At 38.5% G+C, this 18,879-nt stretch overlaps 1 protein-coding gene across 4 annotated transcripts in view; it reads left to right on the top strand.

The window, feature by feature from the left end:
• The first annotated feature begins 524 nt into the window (after window positions 1-524).
• The window catches only part of NBN (nibrin), a 63,876-nt gene continuing 45,521 nt past the window's right edge, over window positions 525-18,879 (top strand). Inside the window, exons 1-6 of one of the 4 annotated variants that reach the window (XM_070382921.1) lie at window positions 525-690; window positions 2,575-2,705; window positions 6,932-7,080; window positions 7,514-7,673; window positions 10,533-10,636; window positions 18,715-18,832. In XM_070382921.1, the coding sequence (XP_070239022.1) occupies window positions 654-690; window positions 2,575-2,705; window positions 6,932-7,080; window positions 7,514-7,673; window positions 10,533-10,636; window positions 18,715-18,832 (699 nt within the window). In that variant the 5' untranslated portion in view covers window positions 525-653. Of the gene's footprint in view, window positions 691-789; window positions 1,500-2,574; window positions 2,706-6,931; window positions 7,081-7,513; window positions 7,674-10,532; window positions 10,637-18,714; window positions 18,833-18,879 lie in introns of those variants that run through there. The other 3 variants (XM_005888274.3, XM_070382923.1, XM_070382922.1) reach the window with 3 other exon arrangements.

Raw genomic sequence — 18,879 nt, 5'->3', positions numbered from 1 at the left:
CATGGATAGAGGAATCTGGCGGGCTGCATAGAGTTCATGGGGTTGCAAAGAGTTGAATGGGGACCGAGCATGGAGTCATGAGCATGAACAGATTAAAGTACAACATTAAGAAGCAGACAAGTTAGGAGAAGTTGATTTGTGCTTGAAGAAGAGTAAAAATAATGACTTTATTTTGGGTGAAATTCTTATATTCAACGTAATTACCATCATCATTAGGATCCATATCAAGGAGTGACTGCAATTTAAGAAATTGCAAAAGCAAGAAACTACATAACTGGTCACGACGTTAGTATGTTTAATTAGAAAGTCTGTTTAGATTGCTTTGAAGCTGATTTTTAAAATAACTTACATTCACACGCAGGAAAAAAAAATCGATAATCGTGTGGATTCCTTGAAGACCTTAAAATGGAATCCTAGACAGCACATTTCTATATAGAGCGGCTATTCCTTTCCTAACCACCGGGTGGCAACCAAGTGCCAATGTCACTGTCTTGTCTGTCCCTACCCTTTTTTAGGCGGGCGCGGCTTCCGGGTCTCTGGGCTTCTGGGCTTCCGGGCTTCCTGAGCGCGCACGTTGCAGTCTCCGCCGCGCCTGCCGGTCAGCAGTGTGGTCAGCTCCCGCACGTTGGCCGGACTCTGGGGGACCTAGGCCCATGTGGAAGCTGGTCCCCGCCGCGGGCCCTGCCCGAGGTAAGGACAGAAGGTGGAACGCGGGGGCCCGATTTCCCGAGAGCAGCTGCGGCGGGCGAGGGGTTTGCGGAGCGCACTTCCGGTGCGTCGTCGCCTCTTCCGCCGCCTTCCCGCGCTGCCTTGGGTCGCGCGCTGAGAGGCGGCGGGAGCCGGTGCGAAGGCTGCGTGAGGCCCCCGTGAGGGCCCGCGCGGTCTTCCAGGCGGGGGCTGCGGTGCTTGCAAACCCGGCTTTGGCCTGGCGGGTGGGCTAGGCGTGGGGCGCTGGGCCGCTCAGTGGCCGCCCGGGTCCTTTCCGTCCGGTCGGCCGCCCCACCTGGCGGCCCCGGCTCGGAGCCGGGCTTCGATGATGCGCTCCATTGAGCCTTGGCCGGTACCCTGTTGTGACAGCTAGTGTTTTCAAGCTTTTGAGGAAACGCCCAGAATACCTTGACAGAGGCTGCAGGACTTGGCGACACTGTTTTGAGCACGTCGTTTATTTTTGTTGGGAGCCACGGAGATGACGTGTCAATGGCAGCTACGGGAAAACAGTTTCGGTTTTGTTTCCGAGCTTTTTTTTTTTACCTTTTTGTCATCAGAAATGAGAAAGTTTTTTGTTTTTTCCTCTTTTGCATTTCTAGCAATGGAAAATGGAAATTGCATGTAAATTGGTTGCCTGGAATGTGTAAGCACTTGTTAGTTGGTACCTAAGCAGGTGTAGCCTGTGATTGGTCTTGCCCTTAGGAAGTTTACATTGTGATTTAAAAAAAAGATCTATGTAGAAGCTAAAAGGACCGGCAGTGTAAGGCAGTATGGAGAGGGCCAAACGAATGGTAAGGAAAATAAATACTGTAATAATACTGTAAGTAATAAATATTATAAAGACTCAAAGATAAGGCGCTTTGTGGATTTGGAGCATTGCAGAGATAGAACAAACTGTGATGGACAAGTTTCCATTAACATTTGTAGCCTATGGCTAGCTTTTTGAGTTCGCGGAAGAAAAATGTCCCTACTGCCAGTGGGTAGCATTCTTAACTTTCAAAGGATCTTGAGCTCTTTTCAGAATGTAATGGAAGCTATGGGGTGCCATCCTTCTAGGAAAAATGTGACTAAACCAACCGCAAAAGTTTTTTGTTGAAAGACTCGACTCTAGGTTAAAAATCTGTTTGACAAAATATAATCTAAGTCTGGTCAAGGCTTACCTGGACTCTTGTCTAATTTAGCTGCCCTAATCACCCTACCACTCCAGTGGTCCCAGACTAAAGTCTACTAGTCTTCAACGTATATGCCGTTCCACCAACAATTTGTGATTTACAAAATTTTTTAATAACTTTGTCCCATTGTTCTAAAAGTTACCTTTAACATAAAAAAATTCCCCAAATTATGCACTTGAACCTGGTTTGGAGTTTTCTTGCAGTGATCTACATTATTTACTCTTCATCCAATACCATACTTTTTAACTGCTATCACTTTGTGGGATATTTTGCCACCTGGTAGAGAAAGTTCCCCAAATATTTACATTTTTCTGGACAGTTTTTCACATATTTTTCTGACGGAATTTTGAATTTGTTTATCAAGCGCCAAAGAGTATTTTGATTTCATTTAGTAATGCGTTAAATTTATAAGTTATAAATTTATAAGTTAAAATTATAAGTTAATCTGGGCAAGCACTGACAATTTTCAAAATTATTTTCTCTTTAGAAAGGTGGTGGAGCATTCTGTTTAGATTTGCCTCCTTCAATGAAGCTTTAATAGAAAACATGGTTGATTTACATAAAGTTGGTTATTAGCATTTAAATAGCGAAATAAAAATATTTAAATTTTGCCATACCTGTATCTCCTTACATATTTATGTATATACATGTATATGTATATCTGTAAATTTACTTTTTAAAAAAATTCTCTTAGAACCATACAGACTTTTGACTGGTGTTGAGTACATTGTTGGAAGAAAAAACTGTGGCATTCTAATTGAAGATGATCAGTCCATCAGTCGAAATCATGCTACATTAACCGCTAACTTTTCTGTAACCAACCTGGTAAGTCACTATTTGCTGACAGTAAGGGAATTGAAGTCCCAAAAGACTACCTTGGTGTATATGTAAGAGAGAGTTTTGGAGACTTTTCATTTTATAGAACTGTTTTCTTTAAATGTTAGCAAAATTAAATGTGTTTTGGCAGTGGTACTGGTGGTATTTGTTTATTTTGAGATTTGAAGTTTCTGTTTCAGTATTTTACTGTTGGCTTTAGTGATTTAGAAACTCAATGAAGTAGACCACGTTTATATTTACTTGAACATTTACTGAGTGATTTTTGTTGTTGTCATTCTTCAGTTGCTAACTCATGTCTGACTCTTTGCATCCGCATGGACTGCAGCATGCCAGCCTCCCTTGTCTTTCACTGTCTCCCAGAGTTTGCTCAAATTCCTGTCCGTTAACTTAGTGATGCTGTCTAACCATATCATCTTCTCCTGTCCCCTTCTCCTTTTCCTTTCGATCTTTCCCAGCATCAGGGTCTTTTCCAGTGAGTTAGCTCTTCACATCAGGTGGCCAAAGTATTGGAGTTTCAGCATCAGTCCTTCCAATGAATATTCAGGGTTGATTTCCTTTCAGGTTGACTGGTTTGATCTTGCAGTCCAAGGGACTCACAAGAGTCTTCTCCTGCACCATAATTCGAAAGCATCAGTTCTTTGGTGCTCAGCCTTCATTAGGGTCCAACCCTCCCATCCGTTCATGACTACTAGAGAAACCATAGCTCTGACTATGTAGACCTTTGTCGGCAGAGTAATGTCTCTGCTTTGCAATAATACACTGCCTAGTTCTGTCATACCTTTCCTTCCAAGGAGCAAGCGTCTTAATTTCATGGCTGCAGTCAACATCCACAGTGCTTTTGCAGCCTAAGAAAATAAAGTCTGTCACTGCTTCCACTTTTTCTCCATTTGCCATGAAAGGATGGGTTCAGATGCCATGATCTTAGTTTTTTGAATGTTGAGTTCCAAGCCAGCTTTTTGACTCTCTTCTTTCACCCTCATCAAGAGTCTCTTTAGTTCCTTTTCACATTCTGCCATTAGAGTGGTATCATCTGCATATCTGAGATTGTTGATATTTCTCCTGGCAATCTTGATTCCAGCTTGTGATTCATCCAGCCTGACATTCTGGATGATGTATTCTGTAGAAGTTAAATAAGCAGGGTGACAGTATACAGCCTTGTACTCCTTTCCCAGTTTTGAACCCGTCAGTTATTCCATGTCTGGTTCTAATGTCTGGTTGTTTTTTGAAACACATACAGGTTTCTCAGGAGATAGGAAGGTGGTGTGGTATTCCCATCTCTCTAACAGTTTCCACAGTTTGTTGTGATCCACATCGTCAAAGGCTTTAACATAATCATTGAAGCAGAGGTAGATGTTTTCCTGGAATTCGCTTGCTTTCTGTATGATCCAGTGAATGTTGGCAGTTTGATCTCTGGTTCCTCTGCCTTTTCTAAACCCAGCTTGTACATATGGGAAGTTCTTGGTTCTTGTACTGCTGAAGCCTAGCTTGAAGGATTTTGACCTTAACCTTACTAGCATTTGAAATGAACACAGTCATATGTTTGAACATTATTTGGCGTTGCCCTTGTTTGGGATTGGAATGAAAATTGACCTTTTCCAGTCTTGTGGCCACTGCTGAGTTCTGCAGATTTGCTGTCACATTGCGTGCAGCACTTTAAAAGCATCATCATTTAGGTTCTTAAAATAACTCGGCTGAAATTCTCTCACCTCCACTAGCTTTGTAGTAATGCTTCCTAAGGCCCCTAGACTTCACATTCCAGGATATCTGGCTCTAGGTGAATGATCACACCACTGTGGTTATCCAGATCATTAAAACCTTTTTTGTATAGTTTTGTATATTCTTGCCATCTCTTAAAATCTTCTGCTTCTGTTAGGTCCTTAGCATTTCTGCCTTTTATCGTGCTTATCTTTGCATGAAATATTACTTTGATATCTCCAGTTTTCTTGAAGAGGTCTCTGGTCTTTCCCATTCTTTTATTTTCCTCTGTTTCTTTGCATTGTTCATTTAAAAAGGCCTTCTTATCTCTCCTTGCTGTTTTCTGGAACTCTGCATACAGTTTGGTATATCATTCCCTTTCTCTTTTGCCTTTTGCTCCTCTTCTTTCCTCAGTTATTTGTAAAGCCTCCTCAGACAATCACTTTGCCTTCTTGCATTTCTTTTTCTTTGGGATGGTTTTGGTTGCTGCCTCCTGTACACTGCTACAAACTTCTGTCCTTAGTTCTTCAGGCACTCCATCTACCAGATCTAATCCCTGAATCTATTCATCTCTTTCACTGTATAATCATAAGGAATTTGATTCAGGTCACACCTGAATGGCCTAGTAGTTTTCCCTACTTTCTTCAATTTAAGCCTGAATTTTGCAGTAAGGAGCTCATGATCTGAGCCACAGTAAACTCCAGGTCTTAATTTTTGCTGACTGTATAGATCTTCTCCATCTTTGGCTGCAAAGAATATAATCAGTCCATTTCGGTATTAACCATCTGGTGATGTCCTTGTGTAGAGTCGTCTCTTGTGTTGGAAAAGGGAGTTTGGTATAACCAATGTGTTCTCTTGGCAAAACTCTGTTAGCCTGTGCCCTGCTTCATTTTGTACTCCAAGGCCAAATTTGCCTGTTGCCCCAGGTATCTCTGGACTTCCTATTTTGCATTCCACTCCCCTGTGATGAAAAGCACATCTTTTTTGGGTGTTAATCCTAGAAGGTCTTGTAGATCTTCATAGAACCAGTCAGCTTCCACTTCTTAGGCCTCAGCGGTTGGGGCACAGACTTGTTGTACTCTGATGTTGAATGGTTGCCTTGGAAACAAAATCATTCTTTCATTTTTGAGATTGCACCCAAATACTGCATTTCAGACTTCTGTTGACTATGATGGCTACTCCATTTTTTCTAAGGGATTCTTGCCCACAGTAGTAGATACATTGGTCATCTGAATTAAATTTGCCCATTCCCGTCCATTTTAGTTCACTTAGTCCTAAGATGTCAATGTTCACTCTTGCCATCTCCGGCTTAACCACTTCTACTTACCATGATTCATGGGCCTAACATTCCAGGGTCCTATGCAATATTGTTCTTTACAGCATCGGACTTTACTTTCTCTACCAGACACATCCACAACTGAGCATCATTTCTGCTTTGACCCAGCTGCCTCATTCTTTCTGAAGCTGTTAATAATTGCCCTCCTCTCTTCCCCAGTAGCATATTAAACACCTTCCAACTTAAGGGGCTCATCTTCTCAGTCATATCTTTTGCCCTTTTCATGCTGTCCATTGGGTTCTTGTGGCAAGAATACTGGAGCAGTTTGCCATTTCCTCCTCCTCAGTATGTAAGCACTCACATATTGAATGCTTACTGTGTGTCAGTACTGTGCCAAAGCCTGGAAATAGAGCAGTGAATGGACTCTTGACTCCTCCTTTAAAGAGTTATGTAGCCATATGAACACTCTTATTTGCCATATATCTTAGGTTTTCAGAGGGAGAATGATTTGCTTTACTAGGGAAAACAGCTGGTGTATATGCCCCACAGCTCCTTTGAATGACTGAGTTTGTTTTGGTGTGCTATATAATTAAACCAGCCCAAAAACATATATATATATATATATATATAGCTATACAAGAGCTGAGCTCATGGTAATGCTTGTGGTAATGAAGAAAGAAAAACCACTATTTTGAGGTAAGACTGTGTATCAGCAAACAGGATCTGTTCAGTAATGTTTAGGTTTTGTGTCTATATTCTTTTAGATTAAAAAAAAAGCATTATTGTTAAAAATCCTAAAGAAAAAATTGTTACTTCAAGTTAAACACTCTAGCCTTTTCTCATTGGCTTGATTTTTTTTTTCCTATGTGATTTTGATAATACTTTAAAAAAAACAAAAACCTTAGGAATGAAACTGTCATGTTATATGTGAAACAGTCTATACAAAAGCAGATAGTCCTCAAATTGAGAGGTCAGGAAAATCTCCACTGACCTAGCAAAAATAAAGAAAATATATGTTCTAAGATGAATGATTCTGAAAGTAAGACATTTTTCTCTTAATTGCTAGTTGAGTAATCATTTCTTTGCTTGCAGCCAAAACAGTAACTGTGCTATGTACTCTGTTGGGAGGTTATCGCCTGTTCCAAAAGTTACCAACCTTTTCTTTGAAACCTTTGCCCCTAGGAATAGTATTTATGCAGTAGTAAGAGATTTTAAATTATTTATTGATTTTTTTTTTTTTTAGAGCCAAACAGATGAAATTCCTGTATTGACAATAAAAGATAATTCTAAGTATGGTACCTTTGTTAATGAGGAGAAAATGCAGAATGGTCTTTCTCAAATTTTGAAGTCAGGGGATAGAGTTACCTTTGGAGTGTTTGAAAGTAAATTCAGGTAAGAATTTTGAAATTGATATTAAAATGGACAACTTTATTTTGGCCCAATCAAATTCTAAAGGAAAAGGATATTTATAAATAATAAATTGGAACTAGTCTATTTCGATCCTACTTAGCATAGTAGGATAGTAGTGAACTTCGCACTGTATGTGGTTAGTGCATTTTGTTCACCATACAGAATTGACAAAGAGTGAATGAGACTTTGAGTGGGCCCTGAGAATCTTGATGCAGCTACTTTTGATTGATTCTGCATAGGTCAAAGTGTAATGTTAAGCTTTTGATCTTTGGGGTTTTTTTAATTGCAACTTAAGACTGATAGTTTTGTTGGGGCTAAGTTGGAATGTATAGTAATACGTAAAATCAAAATAACAGTGTGTGATGTGAGCTTGAGTTTACTATACAATAAATTTATGTAACATTTTTATTTACAGAGTAGAGTATGAACCTTTGGTTGCATGCTCTTCTTGTTTAGATGTCTCTGGGAAAACTGCTTTAAGTCATGCCATATTGCAACTTGGAGGACTTACTGTAAACAATTGGACAGAGGAATGTACTCATCTTGTCATGGTATCAGTTAAAGTTACCATTAAAGTAAGTTCAGTGCATTGTGATTATGTTAAAGTAAGTTCTGTGAATTTAAGTTTTTTCATTTACCCATTATACAAAAATGTTTTAAAAGTCATTTACTTTAAAACTATCCGAACTGTTGGCTGTAGATATGTGTATGCCAAACAACCCCATACCTACCATATAGGCTAAGAATGGTTTTTCAGAAACACTGTTTATTATCTAAAGCAAGCAAAAAGCACATGAAATTATATTTCAGATTTTGATTTAGCATTTAAATGACTTATGTAGTCCTTTCACCAAGAAATGTTTTCAGTCTAAAAGCAAAGCATTTAGAGATCAACTGCCCATCTTCAAAGTCGGCAGTCTATGTCTTTTCTTCCTCTAGTCTGTGATATATCTCACTGTTTCATGCTCTTTTGTTTAATTTTTATTTGGCTCTAGGCCCTAATCACGAAAACTTTTTTTTATAGTTTAATATTACTTTAATGTATTGTCACAATCTAGAGATATGTAGATATAAGCCTTTAGAAGATGCTATTTGTTAAAACAGTGGTATATTTTGGTATGTTTTCAGATTTTGCATCTTCATCAGATTTGGTTAATCCAAAGCTATTTGAAGAATGAGTTTGGGAGGTGATTCGTCTCCTTTCAACAGTTTGACTATAGATAATCTGAGATTGTTTTAGGCTTATATCTATGGTGAAAAGCAGCAAAAATTTAGCTTCCTTTATTAGATGATACAAAAATCCTTTGCTATATAATTAATTAAATTAGAATATGTGTGTTATAGCTAAATAGGTGTCATAGAGAAAGAAAGCCTTGCTGTTCAGATTGAACCTCATGTTAAACTTGTGTTTTGGTGGGGTTTTCTCTGATCAGAGATTGTTTCATCTTTGTAAGTTTATGAAATTGATTTATAAATTCAACAGAGTGATTAGCTTCTTGAGTACTAATTTATGGTAATAAACCCAGATAATAGATTCATAATTCAGAATGTCCATTTATTAATTTACAGTAGAGACACACCTTTATAGTGACCAGAATATTTACATATGGCTCCAGCATAGTCACCTTAAAGATACCAAGGTCCATGAGAAATGAAGTAGGTAATCAAGCCCTTGCTTGGTGGATATAAAGTAAGAGCAAAGGCAGTTAGGTGGTTTTGAAAGATACTTGACAGACTGGGAAACCAGCTTCCATTTACCATAGTACATACTGTTCCAATGACTGGGATGCTAATGACCATCAGTCCCTGGATATTAGACAGTACTGTGTATATTCCAGCAAAGGTTTGTAGAGCAATACTCCTTTTTCAATATTCTGATCAATCATTTGCCAAAAAGAAATTTGTCACTGTATTTATTTTTTTTTGTAAATTGTCCCCCACTACAGGTTAGTTTATATTTTTAAAATCATTGAATGTTAGAACCAAAAGGGAACGTAAACATTCAGTTCAGCTTTTATTTTCTAAAGAGGAAACTGAGGCTTGGAGCAACTAAATCCTTTGCCCAAGATCACATGTATTGGAGCTTAGTCAGTCCAATGTTGAATTGCTCATTACTGCTTCATGCAAGAAGTCGGTTATTTCATTCATATTTGAGATTCATAACTTTCAGATTCCATTCTTGAGAGGTACCCTAAATTGCTTGCTCACATTTAGGTAATTCCCCATGTTTATTAGAAGCACACTTACAAGCTCTTTAGCTGGATTATTTCTTAGAATTATGCTGAATCTTCTTTATTTTCATTGCCAGTGGTGATATCTTTTAATCTTTCTCAAACTGTGGATATAACTTATTTGAGGCTTATGGCTTGATTCACCTGCTAGGTGAAGTTTCTTCCTCTACTCCACCTGTGTATACTTACTTTGAGCTTTTTGTTCAACACCAGGTATTCCTTTATATACTTTCTTAAAAAGACTGCTGCTGCTGCTAAGTTGCTTCAGTCGTGTCCAACTCTGTGCGACCCCATAGATGGCAGCCCACCAGGCCCCTCTGTCCCTGGGATTCTCCAGGCAAGACTACTGTAGTGGTTGCTATTTCCTTTTCCATTAAAAAGACTGTTCCATAATTATTAATATAATCAGTTTGAAAGGCAATTAGGCTGAAAGATCTATCTCATGTTTATCTCTTGATACTGTCTTCTCTAGGGTAGATGTTACATTTCCTTAATTCTAAGATATACATTTTAATGTTTTTGTAATTGGTATACATTTTTAAATCGACTTGTATTTTGTTATGTTGTTCGGCCCCGCCTCCAGCAGTTTTTATATCAGTACTGTAATTTGTGACTTCTTTTTTTTCACCTTTAATAGTGATTGTTTATTGATACTTGAATTTGCCCATATGTTATGTTTGTTATTTCACTGGTCTTACTGCTTTTTTAGCATATAGACCTTTGTTTTGTAGGGATCTTAACTTACATGAATTTTGGTTACCACAGTTTATTTTTAATTTTTGTATTTATTGGAATATAGTTGATTTCACAATGTTGTGTTAGTTTCAGTTGTACAGCAGAGTGATTCGGTTATACATATACATATATCTATTATTTTTCAAATTCTTTTCCCATTTAGGTTACTACAGATTATTGAACAGAGTCCCTTGTGCTATACAGTAGGTTATCTATTTTCAGTATAGCAGTGTGTTTATGTCAGCCCCAAACTCCCAGTCTGTTCCCCCTCATATATTGTAATTGGTAGCTTCTTATAATCAAGTGATTTTATAGGGATTTGTACACTAAAACTAAGGCATGACCCAGAACTGACTTCTGTTTTATAGATTGTGTCTCCGTTATAAATTTAAAGCGACGCAGGGAAAAATAGAACTTAAAAAAAACTAGGGTATGAGTATATGTATTCACATGTTTTCTTCTTTTTAGACAATATGTGCACTCATTTGTGGGCGTCCGATTGTAAAACCAGAATATTTTACTGAATTTCTTAAAGCAGTTCAGTCCAAGAAACAACTTCCAGAAATTGAAAGGTATATTGTGTATTTGAAATATAACAAAATATGACATATAAAATATGATTGCACTGACTTGATTTAGGTTAATACCCTCTTTCTTGATTATATCAGGATGTAACGTTACAGTTCAGCATTATTAATGAAATTTTTTTGTTAGTATCTGCAGAAAGTTTCCCAAGCAATTCTTTGTTGATTGTTCTTTATCTTGGTGAAGCAGATATGACATGTGTGCCAACATTTAAAGAAAAATAGTGAAGGATAGTAATGACCCCGAGGTAGTACCAGTGGGCATACATGCTGGTGCCAGGCATCGTGCACGCAGGGCACCTGAAATTGTGAGGTGCCACAGCCCTGTTACAGAGCTGGAGTCTTGGACCAGAATATGAACAGTGCTGTGGCCTTAGAAATCGAGCTTATTACCTTCTTTGAAAAATGAGGCTAGTACCTGTCCTGCTCAATGTTTTAAGTATTTTGTATTATTAGTATTATTTATTTTAACTACTGGTATACACTAAGTCTGAGCTTACTGAATTGTAATAGGTGCTTAATAAAAGAAATGTAACTAATTGCAATATCTGGAAAGATTCATAATAGCTTTTTTATTTACGTAATTTTTTGGATGCTGTGCTAAATTTGAAAACCACCAGACTAAGGATCTGTCTACTGTATCTACTGCATTAATCACATCTGCAGTAACATAAATGGTGGTTTGGTAGGAAGATACTTGTGATTTTTCTTTTCAGATTGCATGGTTAGAATACTGGTCACTATAAAATGGTGAGTGTTTTTAGTCAACATAAGAACATACTTAAAATGTATGTCAGTAGCTTATTGTCTAAACGACCTAACAGATTTGAAGAAGTTTAAAAAAAAAAATCTAAAATTCTATGTAAATTAAGTATTTTACTACGAATTTAAATTAAGCATTAACTCAGTTCAGTTCAGTTACTCAGTCGTGTCCGGCTCTTTGCGACCCCATGGACTGCAGCATGCCAGCCCTCCCTATCCATCACCAACTCCCAGAGTTTCCTCAAACTCATACCAGTTGAGTCGGTGATGCCATCCCACTATCTCATCCTCTGTCGTCCCCTTCTCCTCCTGCCTTCAATCTTTCCCAACATCAGGGTCTTTTCGAATGAGTCAGCTCTTTGCATTAGGTGGCCAAAGTATTGGAGTTTCAGCTACAGCGTCAGTCCTTCCAATGAATATTCAGGACTGATTTCCTTTAGGATGGACTGATCTCCTTGCAGTCCAAGGGACTCTCAAGAGTCTTCTCCAACACCAATTCAAAAGCATCAGTTCTTCGGCGCTCAGCTTTCTTTATAGTCCAACTTTCACATCCATACATGATAACTGGAAAAACCAGACAGACCTTTGTTGGCAAAGTAATGTCTCTGCTTTTTAATAGGCTGTCTAGGTTGGTCATAACTTTCCTTCCAAGGAGTAAGCGTCTTTTAATTTCATGGCTGCAGTCACCATCTGCAGTGATTTTGGAGCCCCCAAAATAAAGTCTGACACTTTTTCCACTGTATCCCCATCTATTTCCCTTGAAGTGATGCGACTAGATGCCGTGATCTTTGTTTTCTGAATGTTGAGCTTTAAGCCAACTTTTTCACTCTCCTCTTTCACTTTCATCAAGAGGCTCTTTAGTTCTTCTTCACTTTCTGCTATAAGGGTGGTATCATCTGCATATCTGAGGTTATTGATATTTCTCCCAGCACTTTTGATTCCAGCTTATGCTTCCTCCAGCCCAGTGTTTCTCATACTGTACTCTGTATATAAGTTAAATAAGCAGGGTGACAATATACAGCCTTGACATACTCCTTTTCCTATTTGGAACCAGTGTATTGTTCCATGTTGTTCTAACTGTTGCTTCCTGACCTGCATGTAGGTTTCTCAAGAGGCAGGTCAGGTGGTCTGGTATTCCCATCTTTTTCAGAATTTTCCACAATTTTTTGTGATCCACACAGTCAAAGGCTTTGGCATAGTCAATAAAGCAGAAATAGATGTTTTTCTGGAACTCTCTTGCTTTTTTGATGATCCAGCAGATGTTGGCAATTTGATGTCTGGTTTCTCTGCCTTTTCTAAAACCAGCTTGAACATCTGGAAGTTCACGGTTGACGTACTGTTGAAGCCTGGCTTGGAGAATTTTGAGCATTACTTTACTAGTATGTGAGATGAGTGCAATTGTGTGGTAGTTTGAGCATTGTTTGGCGTTGCCTTTCTTTGGGATTGGAATGAAAACTGACTTTTTCCAGTCCTGTGGCCACTGCTGAGTTTTCCAAATTTGCTGGCATATTGAGTGCAGCACTTTCACAGCATCATCTTTTAGGATTTGAAAAAGCTCAACTGGAATTCCATCACCTCCACTACCTTCATTCATGATGATGCTTCCTAAGGCCCACTTGACTTCGCATTCCAGGATATCTGGCTCTAGGTGGGTGATCACACCATTGTGGTTATCAGGGTTGTGAAGGTCTTTTTTGTATAGTTCTTCTGTGTATTCTTGCCACGTCTTAATCTCTTCTGCTTCTGCTAGGTCCATACCATTTCTGTCCTTTATTGTGCCCATCCGTGCATGAAATATTCCCTTGGTATCTTTAATTTTCTTGAAGAGATATTTAGTCTTTAACATTCTATTGTTTTCCTTTATTTCTTGGCACTGATCACTGAGGAAGGCTTTCTTATCTCTCCTTGCTGTTCTTTGGAACTCTGCTTTCAGATAGGTATATCTTCCCTTGTCTCCCTTGCCTTTTGATTTTCTTTGTTTCTCAGCTGTGTGTAAGGCCTCCTCAGACAACTGTTTTGCCTTTTTGCATCTCTTTTTCTTGGGGATGGTTTGACCAGCACCTCCTGTAGAACATTACAAGCCTCCATCCATAGTTCATCTGGCACTCTGTCTATCCGATCTAGTCCCTTCGATCTATTTGTCACTTCCACTGTATAATTGTTAGGGATTTGATTTAGGTCATATCTGAAAGGTCTAGTGGTTTCCCCCACTTTCTTCAATTTAAGTCTGAGTTTGGCAATAAGGAGTTCATGATGAGCCACAGTCAGCTCCCAGTCTTGTTTTTGCTGACTGTGTAGAGCTTCTCCATCTTTGGCTGCAAAGTATATAATCAGTCTGATTTCGGTATTGACCATCTGGTGATGTCCACCTATAGGGTCTTCCCTTGTACTGTTGGAAGAGGGTGTTTGCTATACCAGTGTGTTCTCTTGGCAGAATTCTATTAGCCTTTGTCCTGCTTCATTCTGTACTCCCAAGGCCAAATTTGCCTGTTACTCCAGGTATTTCTTGACTTCCTACCTTTGCATTCCAGTCCCCTATAATGAAAAGGACATCTTGTTCGGGTGTTAGTTCTAGAAGTCTTGTAGGCCTTCATAGAACCGTTCAACTTCAGCTTCTTCAGCGTTACTGGTTGGGGCATAGACTTGGATTAGCGTGATATTGAATGGTTCGCCTTGGAAACAAACAGATCATTCTGTCGTTTTTGAGATTGCATCCAAGTACTGCATTTCGGACTCTCTTGTTGACTATGATGGCTACTCCATTTCTTTTAAGGGATTCTTGCTCACAGTGGTAGATATAATGGTCATCTGAGTTAAATTCACCCATTCCAGTCCATTTTCATTCGCTGCTTCCTAGAATGTCAATGTTCACTCTTGCCATCTCTCTTTGACCACTTCCAATTTGCCTTGATTCATGGACCTAACATTCCAGGTTCCTATGCAATATTGCTCTTTACAGCATCAGACCTTGCTTCTATCACCAGTCACATCCACCACTGGGTGTTGTTTTGCTTGGCTCCGTCTCTTCATTCTTTCTGGAGTTATTTCTCCACTGATCTCCAGTAGCATATTGGGCACCTACTGACCTGGGGAGTTCATCTTTCAGTGTCCTATCCTTTTGCCTTTTCATACTGTTCATGGGGTTCTCAAGGCAAGAGTACTGAAGTGGTTGCCATTCCCTTCTCCAGTGGACCACATTCTGTCAGATCTCTCCACCATGACCCACCCGTCTTGGGTGGCCCTACACAGCGCGGCTCATAGTTTCATTGAGTTAGACAAGGCTGTGGTCCATGCGATCAGATTGGTTAGTTTTCTGTGATTGTGGTTTACTCATGCTAATTATTTTATTACCAGTTTTAAAATATTGTTGTTGCTTAGTTGCTCAGTTGTGTCTGACTTTTTACTACCCTGTCGACTGTAGCATGCCAGGCTTCCCTGTCCTTCACCGTCTCCCAGAGTTTCCTCAAACTCATGTCCATTGAGTTGGTGATGGCATCTAACCATCTTATCCTCTGTTGCCCCCTTCTACTCCTTCCCTCAATCTTTCCCAGCATCAGGGTCTTTTCCAATGAGTCAGCTCTTCAAATCTGGTGGCCAAAGTATTGGAGCTTCAGTATCAGTCCTTCCAGTGAATATTCAGAATTTTATTTCCTTTAGGACTGACTGGTTTGATCTTGCTATTCAAGGGAATTTGAAGAGTTTCTCTATACCACAATTCTGGTACTAGATATTTTCAGTTCTGCAGTGCTCAGTCTTTTTTATGGTCCAACTCTCAAATCTTTACATGACTACTGGAAAAGTCATGGCTTTGACTATATGGACCTTTGCCAGCAAAGTGATATGTCTGCTTTTTAATATGCTGTCTAGGTTTGTCATAGCTTTTCTTTCAAGGAGTCAGCATCTTTAAATTTTATGGCGGTATTCACTGCAGTGATTTTGGAGCCCAAGAAAATAAAATCTGTCACTGCATCCACTTTTTTTCCATTTGCCATGCAGTGTTGGAACTAGATGCCATGATCTTCATTTTTTGAATGTTGAATTTTAAGCCAGCTCTTTCACTCTCCTCTTCAGTTTCATTAAGAGGCTCTTTAGTTCCTTTTTGCTTTCTGCCATTCAGATCAGATCAGATCAGCTGCTCAGTCGTGTCTGACTCTTTGCGACCCCATGAATCACAGCACGCCAGGCCTCCCGGTCCATCACCAACTCCCGAAGTTCACTCAGACTCATGTCCATCGAGTCGGTGACGCCATCCAGCCATCTCATCCTCTGTCGTCCCCTTCTCCTCCTGCCCCCAATCCCTCCCAGCATCAGAGTCTTTTCCAGTGAGTCAACTCTTCGCATGAGGTGGCCAAAGTACTGGAGTTTCAGCTTTAGCATCATTCCTTCCAAAGAAATCCCGGGGCTGATCTCCTTCAGAATGGACTGGTTGGATCTCCTTGCAGTCCAAAGGACTCTCAAGAGTCTTCTCCAACACCACAGTTCAAAGGCATCAATCAATTCTTTGGCACTCAGCCTTCTTCACAGTCCAACTCTCACATCCATACATGACCACAGGAAAAACCATAGCCTTGACTAGATGAACATGCAAGCAAGCAAACTATAATATTTTTACCTAACAAAAAATGTAGTTCTTTTGTTGCAATTATGTCTGCATCTCTGCACTGTTACAATGAAACAGAGTAAGTCAGGGGTAAGATAGAGTACCTGATGTGGTTAGTGATGTCTGATTTTCTTACACTGTTATAGAAGTACCCGTATAGATGATTCCATTTAAAAGAAGTTTGATACTCTGTGCTCTAGTATAGGAAGTCCATTAAAATATTATTTATGTCTGAATATTAAAAAAATGATCCCTCAAGAGAAAAAGGAAGTTTCCCTTTATTTGAAAATTTGCAAAGTTTCTCATATTATAGTGTTTTCTCAGTTACTTTATTTCAAACAACAAGCATTGTTTTGTGAAAACACTGTTGGAAGAGAGTCCTTACATCATACAAAACTAGCTGAATATTCCAACAGTGTAAGGCCCTGACCCTTGACTGCCCTATACCTAGGCCATTTCTCAGGGTTCTGTTTACAGTGAGAAACCTGGAGGGATGAAGTAATACCTCCTTCCAAGGCCAAAGAGCAGGCCTGCTGAAAGCTTCTTATAAAATGCGTGGATTCCTAAGTTCATTGTAACACTGCTCTCGGGAGGTACAGTCTGTGTCATCCCCGTCGAACTTGGTATGGAAGGGGAGCTGCTGCAAACACAGTGAGGCTTACTGCCAGCTTTTCTCTGACCCAGGAGTCTCCGTCTTCTGCCAACATCCATGAAACGGGTACAAGTTAACTTATTATCTTGTAATAAAATTGCAGACCCAAGAGATACATTAGCCTGAAACAAACATGGTAAATGAAAGTTTAGGAAATTATAAAGTTTAATTGTGTATTGGTATCTCTTTGCTTTAATTTGCATTTTCTTGATGATACATGATGATACTAAGCATCTTTTCATATGCATATTTGCTCTCTATATTTCTTTGAGGAAGTATCTAATAAAGTCTTCAGCTGTTTTTAAAAATCAGGTTGTTTGTTTTCTTATTGTTGAATTTTAAGAGTTCTTTATATATTTTTGGTAACAGTTCTTTATAAGATACGTGTTTTGCAAATGTTTCCTCCCAGTCTGTGGTTTGTCTTTGCATTCTCCTGACATTATCTTTCACAGAGCAGAACTTTTTGATTTTAATGAAGTCTCACTTATCAATTATTTATTTCATGGATCATGCCTTTGGTGTTATATCTAAAAAGTCATCTCCATATCCAAGGCTATATAGATGTTCTCCTATGTTATCTTCTAGGAGTTTTATACTTTTGCTTTTATATTTAGGTCTGTGATCCATTGTGAGTTATTTTCTGTGAAAAGTGTATGATCTGAGTGTAAATTCATTTTTTTGTATGTGAATGTCCAGTTTCATCACCAGTTGTTGAAAAGACTGTGTAAGCTCCATTGTAAAAGATCAGTTGACTCTATTGATGTGAGTCCATTTCTGGGTTCTCTGTTCTCTTCCATTGATCTCTTTGTCTCTTTTTTTCATCAGCACCACACTCTCTCGATTACTCTTCACTTTATATTAAGCCTTGAATTCTGGTAGTGTCAGTACTCTAATCTTGTTCTTCCTCAATATTGTGTTGGCTATTCTAAATTTTTCTCCTCTCTGTATAAACTTTAGAATCCGTTTTTTGATATTCACAAAGTAACTTGCTGGAAGTTATCTGGATTGTGTTTATTTTTATAGATCAAGTTGGGAAGAACTGACATGTTGACAATATTAAGTCTTTATATCCATGAACAGTAGTAATTTTTATTAGAAGGTAGAGAAACTAAAAGACTGGTCAGTTAATAGCTCTAACAGAAGAACTGACTATATAGAAAGTTGAAACTATGGACTGATAAGAAGTTTTAGTAATTATCTCTTGATTTTACTTTTCTATTTTCTTCTATTCCCTAATATCTATGGATGACTAAGATGTGTTTATAATATTACCTTAAGGAGAGTATTGCCTTAAGAGCTAAAAGATTGTGTTTTTAAATCTTTGAAAATTTTATTTAAACTGGCAAAATATAGGTTCTAAAATTTCCTGAGCTTCTCCGAAGAGATTTATAACCAAACATGATGAGGTTTCCCAGGTGGCTCAGTGGCAAAGAATCTGCCTGCAGTGTAGGAGAACCAGGAGACACAGGTTCTATCCTTAGGTTGGGAAGATCCGAGTAGGAAATGGCAACCTGCTGCCATATTCTTACCTGGAAAATTCCATGGACAGAGGAGCCTGGCAGGCTACAGTCCATGAAATCTCAAAGAGTCAGACACAGTGCAGAGACTGAGCACACACTCATGCAAGCAAGTCTAATATGCAAATAGAATTTGATTTCTAATGGATGATATTTCAACCATTTGTTACTATTTTTTTTTTCAGTTTTGGTTTTACTTATTACTTTTTATCTCTCAGCCATTTGTAATTCACATAATTGTTTAGTTTATATATATTTAATTGTCTCTTGTTATGATTGCCTACTCTTACATTATATAGTTTTAGAAAATAAAGAACAGCTCTGCTGTTCTGTGTTGCACCTGTCACTGTATTTATAGTAAAAGCATTTTGGTACTTTCAGTCCTTTAGTCCCAGGTAAAACTCTTTAACAATACAGTTGTATTATAGAAATTAAGCCTTTCTAGTTTTCTAGTCCAGATTGACAATTCTGTTTACAAATTTCATGTTATACGTACAGTGTAGTATGTAATTATAATATACTTTATTTTTTGTAGTTTTTACCCACCTGTTGATGAACCAGCTATTGAAAGTAAAAATATTGATCTATCAGGACGCCAGGAAAGAAAACAAATCTTCAAAGGGAAAACATTTGTCTTTCTAAATGCCAAGCAGGTAATGTTATAAGCTAAATTTTCTTGAAAAAAAATATTATAAACTAG

Source organism: Bos mutus, chromosome 14 (assembly GCF_027580195.1).
Source record: "Bos mutus isolate GX-2022 chromosome 14, NWIPB_WYAK_1.1, whole genome shotgun sequence".
NCBI classification, from domain to species: domain Eukaryota; kingdom Metazoa; phylum Chordata; class Mammalia; order Artiodactyla; family Bovidae; genus Bos; species Bos mutus.
This window is presented reverse-complemented; position numbering and strand designations above follow the sequence as displayed.